This window comes from Phacochoerus africanus, chromosome 2 (assembly GCF_016906955.1).
Source record: "Phacochoerus africanus isolate WHEZ1 chromosome 2, ROS_Pafr_v1, whole genome shotgun sequence".
NCBI lineage: Eukaryota > Metazoa > Chordata > Mammalia > Artiodactyla > Suidae > Phacochoerus > Phacochoerus africanus.
Genome location: NC_062545.1, coordinates 222,874,555 through 222,885,879, shown reverse-complemented (window position 1 = coordinate 222,885,879; position 11,325 = coordinate 222,874,555). Strand labels below are relative to the sequence as shown.

Below are 11,325 nucleotides of genomic sequence, written 5' to 3'. Positions count from 1 at the left end.
TTTTGAAGGAGCCCTTTTCCTCCCTTATAAATACATTCATGAATACCAAAAGGTCCTCTTTTAAAAAAAGCTTCGTTTTAAAAAAAATGCTTAGGGTGAATATATTGTACTTAAATTTCTTAATGGCATGTCTTCCATTCCCCCCCAGATCAACTCATAGTAATTCAGATAGAAAAATATAAATGATGTAGGTGGCCTAGCGACCCACCTGTATCACGGGCGTGGTGAAAATTATTGAGGAACTACTTTGCACTTTGAGAATGAGTGGCGCTAGCCACAAAAGTATCTACAGATCTTAAGTACTCCAAACAGGAGCTGTGGTGTTAGTTAACCATTGATTTATTCTCGAAGGAGAAAGAAGGGTGCCGCCGCGCGCCTCTCTTATTTCTGCACCTAACTTTGGGTTATTTAGTTACAGACACCGGTGATGCTGTGACGTAGCTTTTCTGATCTCCGCTTTGTCGTTTTACTTTTTCTTGAGGACATCGCGATTCGTAAGAGTGTGTCTGTTTTTTGTTTTGTTTTGTTTTGTTTTTTCCTAGCCTGCGAGATAAATGGCGACTCTGCTCCTGCCGGCGCCGTCACACTTTGGTTTTAACCTCGGGACAGACTTCTCCTGCACCGAGGGCCGCTCTGGAGGATTGTGCCTGAGCGCGGCGGGAGGGGCGCGGCGGGAGCTCGGAGGCGGGGAGCACAGAGCGGAACTTCTTCGGCCAATCGGCGTGCACACCGCCTGACAACCAGCCAATCAGCGGGAGCAGAGCTAGGGGGGCCGAGCGGATAATACTAGGAAAGAGAGCGGAGGCCGGCGACTGCAGCGAGGGGCGCTGCGCTGCACGCTGTAGTGTGCGCCCGCCGGCTTTAGGAGCCTGAGGTCAGAACCTGGTGAAGGCGGCCCAACCTTCCCGTCCAGCTAGGGCCAGAGGAATCCAAAAGCAGCCTCTGCGAGGTGAAGCGCTCCGGACTGCTGAGGACAGATCAGAACTTTGCAGATTCCAGGATGTGGTGTGGGATGAGGTCCCTGAGGATTTGACTCACCTCTCCACCCCCTTTTCTCCTCCACTCCTCATCCACTGGGCTCCGAGCCTTCAGCTGTCAGACCCCAATTTCGTGGCAGGGTGTGGCGGCCCTGATTTCTGTTTGCAAGCACAGCCAGCAGCCCAAGAGCAAGGTCCCAAGGCTGGATATTTTTTGCCTTGGCTGCTTAGCCTGGGCCTCAGAGTCTTGGTGAGTGCTGTGATGTTTTGGGGGGTATCAGGGAGGGCGAAGGGCGTGAATCATCTTTCTTTATCTTTCCTATTTTACTTGTACGTCTTAAAGTGCAAATCATGACCGATCTGCACAGAACCGTCGCGGCTTAGCGCTACAGCGCCAAAGCATTGTTGATGCCGAACGGGCATTTGCAGTTCTGTGCCCAGTGTCCTTATGGGTTTCTAACAGCAGCAGAACAACTTTTGGTTTTATTTGATAAAACCCTGGGTGTGCTGGGGTGGGAGAAAGGGGTGGGAATGAGAAGATCTCTCCAAGCCCAAAAGGGGCTCCTTGTGGTGCTGTAGGAGGATGAGAAGCATTTGGGAGGCATAGGGTGGTACCTTGCTGGATCTGGAGGGCCCTTGTCATCAGAAGGAAAATAATTCTTCCATTGACATTTCAATATTAATCATGGCCAGATTAGTTGGGTATGGGAAAGCCTGACAAGTGGCCTGGATCAGCCTAGTTGAACACAATACTTTTGGTGTGTGATCAGTGTCCCCAAAGCATTTTTAAAGCCAGAGAGAGCTGTGGCTAAAAGTCCGCTCTTCAAAGAACATTTAAAATTCTTCGATAAAAACCTTGTTGGGTTTGAGATCCCTGTCGGGGCCAGGGGGAGGCTGAAGACACGAGAAAGAACTTGTGGTCTGGATGAGAAGGGCAGGAAGAGAGCTGGCCTTCTCAAGGGGCCGGCGGTGGGCAGACCAGGAGCTCTGGGCCCAAGGCCTGGAGTCCAGCGCCTGACGGCGGTCGGTGGTCGGTGGGTCTTTGGATCTTTTCGTGTCTCCCCAGAGAGTAGACGACTGAGAGTAGGCCAGGGCGAAGCCTTGTGCGCCATGGCGGAGGGGCAGAAGGGTCCCGCCACGGACTGGGAGATCGATGTGGAGAGCCTAGAGCTGGAGGAGGACAGCAGCGGATTAGCGCTGCCTGCGCCGCCCGGGACCACCCAGCCGCCGGCCGACGGGGACGGCGAGGACGACGAGGACGCAGAAGACGAGGACGACGAGGACGCAGAGGACGAAGGCGATGGCGAGGAGGCGGGCGCGTTCCCGGAGGTGCCAGGCCGGCTGGAGGAGCAGGGGGCACTGGCGCCGAGGCCGCCTCCAGCGCCCCAGGCCTCGCAGGCGCGGGCAGGGCCCCCGGAGCGCGGTGCTAACGCTGTCTGCGGTTCGGAGCCGCGCAAGCTGAGCCGCACGCCCAAGTGCGCGCGCTGCCGCAACCACGGCGTGGTGTCCTGCCTCAAGGGCCACAAGCGCTTCTGCCGCTGGCGTGACTGCCAGTGCGCCAACTGCCTGCTGGTGGTGGAGCGGCAGCGCGTCATGGCCGCCCAGGTGGCGCTCCGCAGGCAGCAGGCCACCGAGGTGCGTACCCGCCGGCCCGGGGCGCGTCCAGCCGTGGTGTCTGGAGCCGTGGTCGGGGACGGGAGTCGGAGGGGCGTGCTCCAGACACAGCCGGGCCTGGGGCCTTGAGGCGCCTGGCACTTGCTCGGAAGGATGGTCAGGACACTTCCCTGCCCACGGTGGCCTGCAGGGTTGGGAGGGAGGAGCGGTGGCTATCGCTGGGGAACTTGGCATAAAAGATTTTCTGTTAAGAAACGGACAGAGAGAACTTGAAAGTGGTTAGTCCTATTCGGGGCATTATGAGAAAGGTATTTTATTTCTATTTTGTATTTATTTGTATTTTAACGTGTTTTTTGGTGGTACTGAGGGACGAAGGACAGAGTTTGATGCAGTGCACAAGGTCCCTCGTCGTGTTACCCGCGCTGATCGAGAGAAAGAACCACGCAGCGCGCAGGCAACGCACCCAGTGCTTCCGCTGTCACAGGCCATTTAGAGAGAGAAGGTGTTGCTCATTTTACAGATGAGCCCAAAAGTGATGGGAAAAGTTAGAGGAAACGTCTATCCTGGAGAATTACCTAAGAACCAGTTGACTGGCCTCTGCCGCCTCCCACTGCGGGGCTAAGGCTGTGAAGAGAGCCTGAATTTTCCTTAAGGAAGAGGCTCCTCTGGAACCGTGGACCTTGTGTTTCCTTGTGTTCCCGCTTCCAGAGCGATGGCGGCTGCGCGGCGCGCTCCCAGACTCAGGGTGTAGAGGATTTTTGATTTTACTTTTTGATGAGAAGGGGCTTGGGAGTGGATCACTATGCATTCATCAGGCCATTGCCCTAATGGGAAACTTATCAAGGGCCCCAGAGCAGCTCGCTGAACGCCTTAGGTTGTCCTAGTCCTGGACTCGATCTCTTCCCGCGTCCCGCGTGTTGCACGGAGGGCTCCGCAGTCCCCAGAGTTCCCGCCCGCTGGGCGGGACGCGGGCGAAGAAGGGCTCAGCATTCCACCGACCAGGCAGTGACCTAGGGTGTGCCTGTCTCCTTCGGACCCTGTGTGTTTTGTCTTCAGGCACCCCAGTCGCCCAGTGAACAATCCAGATTTTTCAGCTAGATGCGAAACATTTTTGAGTTTTCTCCATCACCTCCTCGGACCCTGTCGCATCTGTCCTACTGCGGGTGGGGTGGGGTGGCGGGGAGAAACCTGCCCCACGTGACTGGCCAGTGTCAGGCCCCAGGCACCCTTGGCCCTAGTCTGAGGTACCCTCCGCCTTCTTTCAGGACCCCTACTGTCTCAGGCACTGGGGATTTCATCCCCTTCCAAGATATCCCCCCACTTTTAGCTGCGGGCTGAGTCTGGCCTGACTCCAGCAAAGAGGCCCCAGGAGAAGCCCTGCTCACCAATTGGTGGCTTCGGAATTTAGCTAGTTATCCTGGAATTAAGGAATGCTGATAGTATTTCGTTTAGAATCATTTTCACATGGGATGGGAAAATAAATATATGTAGAAGGGGGGGAGTCGAGGTTGTTTCTTCCTTCTCCCTTCTCTCTCACTTTTTTTTTTTTTAAAGGGCATTATTTATTATGTTTCTTGTGTTTACAGGACAAGAAGGGGCTTTCTGGGAAACAGAATAATTTCGAGCGGAAAGCTGTGTATCAGAGGCAAGTCAGGGCACCCAGTTTGCTGGCCAAAAGCATTTTAGAAGGTAAAGCAACATGAATTTATCCTTTAGCCTTTTAAACCATGTTTGAGTGATTCTCATACTTTAGGCACATAACATTTTCATAAACCTGTGAAGGAGTGATCTGAGGGGAAAATACTTTTTATTGGAAAGTTTTGGTTTAGGAAGGAAATCAGGATGTGGGAATATGGATCTTACATACCACCTGAGGTTTTCGTCACTGTTAGTTTTGTTTTCTGCTTAGTATTTAATGGGTTAACATGGAGTGCATATGAAATTTGCCCTAGTGTAAGGGATATACAAATACACTGCCAAATGATCCCAGAGCAGATGTCCTGGGAAGAAGTAAATTAAAAAAAAATAATTCTTAAGTTATATTTGGAGCAAAATCGAGTCAAGTGAGGAGTTTAACAGCTCTCCACACCAATAAAGGCCTTTAGTCTGGGTGATCCAGCCTTTAATCCTACTCTTTTTCATTGTACTCTTTTTCTCTCTGAATTATCTACTTAAATTGCTGTTATTCCACACCTCGTTTTACTATCTTGATAGGTGAGATTCTAGAATCTGGAAAAGGTTTTGACTCATACGAGAGAGGTAGAGGTTAAATTTGAACAGAGTGAAGTGTCTGATTCTCCATGCGTTCACTTTCTCTAAAGTCTGGGGATATCTTAAGTTTTCTTAGAATATTACTGATTTTTAAAAGGATCTCTCTTTGGGAATGGAATTTATGTATTGTCATAATAAACAATATTTTGACTACTTTTCACCGTTTAAAGAAAAGGAAAGTTTATATTTGCTCTACTCACTGATGATTCATAAGATTCAGGTTGAAAAGCAGATTTTTGTTGTTGTTGATGTAGACATTTGAATTCTGTTTTTTCTTATGTGGCTTCTGAATTGTTTCCATATAGGTTTTAAAATTTGTTCATGTCTTACCCTGTGCTATGTACTTCTGACCTTAGAATGGCTTCTCATGCATTCAAAATGAATTTGGTTACAAACTGGGTAAACAAATTTATAACCATAGGGACCACACTGATAAATTGAAATTGTGCCAAAGCAACTTGAGAAGTGGCAGGACTAAATGAAATAGAAAATTCAAGTGAATAACTTCCTGGCAAAGACTTACCATAGAAATGGACACATTAATTTTCAAATTTTATTTTATTTGCAAATGAGTACGATGGGTTTGTCACTATGTAAAGACAAACATCATAATGAATCCTTCGAACAAATTTGATAGTGATGAGTGCTGGGGGATGAAGAAGTACTCAAAGTATTTTATGCTGCCAGTAATTCTGTTTATGTTATACTAATCTTTGCTTTTGACTTTGTCCTTACAAAATGTGCAGTGACTTAATCTATGTTCTAGTGATTTCTTGTTCAACCATTTTGGTATCTAGCCAACATGATTAGTACTTGTGAAAAATGATTTAGACCAGTTATTTTCAATATAGTAGGGGATCACCCACCTTTGTTTGTTTGTTTGTACTGGTAGTCAGAGGTAAGGATAGAGGTCTGGTTAAAGTGTTCCACTGCAGAGTCTGTTTGACTAGTTAACAGCTCTTTTCAATTTTCTCTGCTTCTCTGTTTCCTTAGATCTTTTCTCCTTCTCTTTACTAATCTGCTTTAACTTTCTCTTTTTTCCTAGTTCTCCTTGGATTATTCTACACCTGTAACAATGTGTACATAATGAGCCATCTTTAGAAATAAGTGACATCAGCTCTAGGTATAGATAATCTTTTTTTTTAATCATGGAAAAAGATGACATGGATAGTAATAAAACATTGATTAAAGCAAGATGAGCAGCCTTGCCTGGTAATATATAGGAGCCTGGAAAGAATATTCAAATTTCAGCCAGTAAAATGTGCTTATCAAAATAAACAAACCTATCACAGCAAAAACAACAATAATAACAAGTTACTCTATGGATATCCTTCCCTGCAAAGGGATCTATTTTATTTTTTATTATTATTATTTTTTTGTCTTTTGTCTTTTTAGGGCTGTACCCGTGGCATATGGAAATTGTCAGGCTATGGGTCTGGTGTTGCCGTGGGTCACAGATCCTTAGCCCACTGAGCAAGGCCAGGGATTGAACCCATGTCCTCATGGATACTAGTCAAGTTCATTAACCATTGAGCCACAGCGGGAACTCCCAAAGGGATCTATTTTAAATTGAAGCCATACTTTTGCTTTCTGTATAAAAACATGAGTGATATGGAATTATAACTGTTCTGCCAATTTGAAGTGTTTCTGTTGCCTTTTGGATTTCTAGATTTTTTTTCCTCCCCTCATTCAATGTTAATCTCTTTCATGTGCAATGCTTGCTCATTTTAGGCTACCGCCCCATTCCAGCGGAAACTTATGTGGGAGGGAATTTACCTCTACCTCCTCCAGTAAGTGACCGGATGAGGAAAAGGCGGGCCTTTGCTGATAAAGAGTTGGAGAACATTATGCTGGAGAGGGAATATAAAGAGAGGGAGATGTTGGAAGCTTCTCAAGCTGCTGCCTTGTTCCTGCCCAACCGCATGGGACATGGTCCTGAGTACAACTCCTACAAAAGTGCCTACAGCCCCACTCCGGTGGAACCACCAAGCAAAGACTTCTGCAATTTTTTGCCCACCTGCCTTGATCTAACCATGCAGTATTCAGGGTCCGGGAATATGGAACTCATTTCTTCCAATGTCAGTGTGGCCACAACTTACAGGCAGTATCCGCTGTCCTCGAGATTTTTTGTTTGGCCCAAGTGTGGCCCCATTAGTGATACCCTCCTCTACCAGCAGTGCCTGCTAAATGCTACCACATCAGTTCAGACCCTGAAGCCTGGGTCCAGCTGGGACTTAAAGGGAGCACGACTCCAGGAGGGACTTGGAGCAGATCATGATATGATGCCACTGAAATTGGAAGGCTCTCTGGTGCTGCCTCACACTCCTGAGGGCCAGACCTTGAGAAATGACCTTCAGGGTCACCAGACCGGCTCGGAGAGGTCTGCGTTCTCCCCACCCCGACGGAATTTCTCGCCCGTTGTTGACACGGACTCCCTGGCAGCTCAAGGGCACGTCTTAACCAAGATCAGCAAAGAAAGCACCAGGCACCCTCTGCCACTTAAACATAATCCATTCCACTCATTATTCCAGCAAACTCTTCATGACAAATCAAGTCCTGAGTTGAAAACATCATCTGTCAAAGAGGCCTTTGAAGAGGCCCCTAAAAAACCCAGAGAGTGTTTAGTTAGGGAGAATCAGAAGTACACGTTTACAATAGATAGATGTGCAAAAGACCTTCTCGTAGCCAAACAAGTTGGAACAAAACTCTCAGTGAATGAACCGCTGTCATTTTCTGTTGAGTCTATTCTTAAGAGGCCTTCGTCTGCCATTACTCATGTCTCTCAGTGAAAGGCTGCTTACATGGAAAGCTGGATTTTCTGCAGCCTCAGAGGATTCTTACAAGTCACTAATTTTTTTTTTTTTTAAAGTTAAGATGCTTGTATAAAGAAATTTCTAATGGAAATGATGATGATTTAAAAAAATTATATGTTCGTATGCATGTAGTTTCCCTTGCCACATAAATATATTTAAACCTAAAGATGAAAATGGCTTACATGCAAATTGTAAAGTTTTAGGCTTTACATAGCATTTCAAAAAGCAATAAAATTGACACTGTTTTCTAATAGACCCAGAATTTGCTGAAGTAAATAGTTTCTCTGTCGAGGTGAAAAAGCTAGTGTCTGTGAAATGTGTTCTTTATTTTTCTATGATTCTGTGTCTTTTCATATGCTCTTAATTGTTGCTGGGGGCCACAGGAGAACTCATCAGGTCTTAGTTGTGCACTTTGGAGGTTTAAATTTAGCTATTTGAGACTGAGGCAAAAGTAGCTCTAAGGAGAACATAGGGAAGATTTTAATATTCATAGAATCCTCATTTCATGTGATTGGACAAAGTTGAATTAATTCGAAGAGGAATCAAGTTTAGTATTTATGTGATAACATGGGTTCTTGGAATGGATCTCTTAACTCCCTAGATCCCAGTTTCCTTCCCTGATGGGGATGTGTATGTGGGGCCTCAGTCTTCCTTTCTAGATTAAAAATTCATTCTGTGATTTTCAGATTACTCGGTGCCCCAGAGCAGGTTCCTTGTAAGGTGCAGTCAGATCAAACTCTATACTGGTATGCGGTTGAACCCTCTCTCAGTTCTGTGTTACTTTGCCATTTCCTGGGGACTGGTGACAGCGGGCATTTAGCAGTAGGTCCAGTCACGACTCTCAGCTGGTCCAGGAATTTCAGCTTTATGTGTCCCACATTTTCATCACTGTCTCAGGTTTTGAGTGTAGCTCTCTTCTGAGATAAGAAAGTTTACTATTCATATTGCTTCAGCAAACAGTTGCTGAAGCCTGCAGATGTTTATCACAGCCTAAGGGTGGCCTCTTGCTTCTTAAAACTTTCCCTGTGTTTTAAAGTTCATTATTACCCTCTTGTTTTACTCAAAATGTTAGCTGTTGTTCTATATGAATGATAAACTGAGAGTGAAACATTTATGAAATATGAAATTTGTCCTTGAAGACCTCACCTGTAGACCCCAAATCAAATTCTGAGATGTTATAGTCATTTCAACCTGGAAAATCAAGAGTCAAGTATCCCACATGTAATTTTGCCACGGAGTGAGGCTTTACTTCCAATTCTGCTCTGATTTGGATAACAAGAACACCAGGTGGGCATGTTGAATGGGCCACAGTATTCAGCGTTTAAAGAGTTTCTGCTCTGGAAGACATTAAAAATTATTTTAAAATGATTTTTTGCTACTGATGAGCTCATATAAGCCTCAAGGGGTTCTCTGAATTGTTGCTCAAAATTAGCATCAGTTTCACAAACAATAAGCCAAACCTTAGATTGATTTTCAGTTTGTACTTGTAAAATAATACTTGATTTTGTTGAGTCAAATTTACTTATTTTACTATTGCAAATGCCGGAGGGAATGGAATTTCGCCAGAGAAAAAGAAAATGAAAGCGGGCAGAGATCCCAATAACTGTTGAAGATTATCACTAAGTGGAAAAATGTTTTTCAGCCATGAAGCCCTAGTGTCAGAAACAGAATTGTACTGTGGTGGCTGTTCCACTCCAAACAGCCCTAGTTGTCTTTTTTTTTTTAATCTATACAGTTATTAATTTTTATCTTCCCATCAGGAATTTTTTTTTTTTGAGTGTGTGTTAAGTGTAAACTTAGTGTTGAAACTAACTGCTGCAGAAGTAACAGCAAAGCCCATTAGGATAAACCTACATTAAAAAAAAATCTCATTCGGAAAGACTTCTCAATCCAAACATGGATTTTAAAAAATTTTTTCTTACTCTCTTTTAGCATTTGGAATACATACATTTGTCAAATTTTTTACCCTTTGTGTTCACTGAACATTTGGGAATATCTTTTCTGTCTTCTTTGTATATCATTTTAATCTCATTAAGTGAATCCAATTGGCTGTGGGTATTAGTGGTTTTTCTCACATTACCAGTGACCAGAATTTTATTGTTCGTAAACATTTATGAGGGTCAGTACTTTCCTTGGTGAATTTATTATTATACCATACATTAGTTCTGCTGTAATGATGAGTTCTTCTTGGAATTTCAAACCTACCAATTCTACCATCAACCAATCGGTGAGAGCTTTGTGCTTGGCTCTTTACTTCTTTTCATCATTTCACTTCCATAAAAGCTGCTATTTGGCTATATACAGTCTTCAAAGAATGCTATCATTGACATATTGAATTAAAATTGTGGTTTAAGCATTTTTTTTTTAATGTTCAAGGCAATGAATGGGATTTGGCTTTAATCATTTTTAAGAGCTTGAAGAATAATAAAACATGGACTTTTTCCTCCATTTGACTCACAGTACAATAATGCAGATTTAGTGATGTATTTTCCTTCTATCTCAACTGATCAAGCAGTTCTGAATAGTTTATTACAGTGCTTCTCAAGCTTTAATGGACAACGAATTACTTGGGAATTGATAAATACAGAATCTGATTCCACACTTCTGAGATGGGCCTGAGACTCTGCATTTCTAACAGACTCACAGAGTGTGCTGATACGGCTGATCTTAGGACCACAGTATCAGTATACTTGGGGTAGCAAATGTTTTCAGCATTTCTTTTACTTTAATAGGTTCTAAAGCAATAGAGTTATCATGAAAAATTTAATATACATGAATAATTAAAAAAATTTCACTTCAAACCCATAGAATGTACAATACCAAGAGTGACCCATACTGTAAACTGTGGACTTTAGGTGATTATGATGTAACAATGAAGATGCATCAATTACCACTCTGGTGGGGCTCTTCATAGTGGGCAGGCTGTGCCTGTGTTGAGGTAGAAGGAACATGGGAAATCTCTGTACTGTCCCCTCGATTTTGCCATGAACCATTCTAAAAAACAAAATCAGTTTTAAAAAGTTCCTTTTCTAACAGGTTGGTAGCAGAAGTAGGATAAGCCCTAGTCAAAGTCATGAAGTAAACAGGTTGCTTCTCTTCTCTCTCTTTTATAAACCTCCATGTTTTTTCAGTTTGGTTAAGAAATAATATGTACTTTTAATTGTGATAAATTCACATAACATAAAATTCACTTTCTTAACCATTTTTAAGTATACAGTGGTATTTACATTTCTTCACATTATGTGCAACCATAACCACCCTCCTTCTCCAAAACTGTTTTCATCTTGCAAAACTGAAACTTTGTTACCAATCAAATAACTCCTTCCTCCCTCCAGCTCTTGGCAACCACCATCCTATGTTTTGATTCTATAAATTTGAGTACTCTGTGTATCTCATATAAGTGGAATCACACTCTATTTGTCCCTTCATGATTGGCTTATCTCACTTAGAATGTTGTCTTCAGAGTTCATTCATGTAGCATATGTCAGAATTTCCTTTTGTTTGAAGTCAGTAATATTCCATTGTGTGCATGTACCACATTATGTTTATCCCTTTATCTGCTGATTTACACTTGGGTTGCCTCTACCTTCTGGTTATTGTGAGGAATGCTGCTATGAACATGGGTGTACAGAAATCTCTGCAGTCAGCCC

At 44.0% G+C, this 11,325-nt stretch overlaps 1 protein-coding gene across 2 annotated transcripts; it reads left to right on the top strand.

Moving 5' to 3' along the window:
• Positions 1 to 810: 810 nt before the first annotated feature.
• Positions 811 to 7,933, top strand: DMRT2 (doublesex and mab-3 related transcription factor 2). Of its 2 annotated transcripts, XM_047767721.1 has the most exons (5): positions 826 to 1,227; positions 2,044 to 2,612; positions 4,178 to 4,280; positions 5,908 to 5,985; positions 6,594 to 6,652. In XM_047767721.1, exons 2-4 carry the CDS (start codon positions 2,088 to 2,090, stop codon positions 5,961 to 5,963), a joined length of 684 nt encoding a protein of 227 aa, XP_047623677.1. In that variant the 5' UTR covers positions 826 to 1,227; positions 2,044 to 2,087; the 3' UTR covers positions 5,964 to 5,985; positions 6,594 to 6,652. The 2 variants fall into 2 exon arrangements, with proteins under 2 accessions (XP_047623676.1, XP_047623677.1); XM_047767720.1 differs by lacking the exon at positions 5,908 to 5,985 and having other exon boundaries at positions 811 to 1,227; positions 6,594 to 7,933.
• Positions 7,934 to 11,325: the final 3,392 nt, after the last annotated feature.

Bases quoted from the DNA above. Each gene is read 5' to 3' on its own strand.
- DMRT2 (XM_047767720.1), top strand. From the start codon at position 2,088: ATGGCGGAGGGGCAGAAGGGTCCCGCCACGGACTGGGAGATCGATGTG. The intron at 2,613-4,177 runs GTGCGTACCCGC...TTGTGTTTACAG, and splicing joins GCAGGCAGCAGGCCACCGAG to GACAAGAAGGGGCTTTCTGG. The intron at 4,281-6,593 runs GTAAAGCAACAT...TGCTCATTTTAG, and splicing joins GGCCAAAAGCATTTTAGAAG to GCTACCGCCCCATTCCAGCG.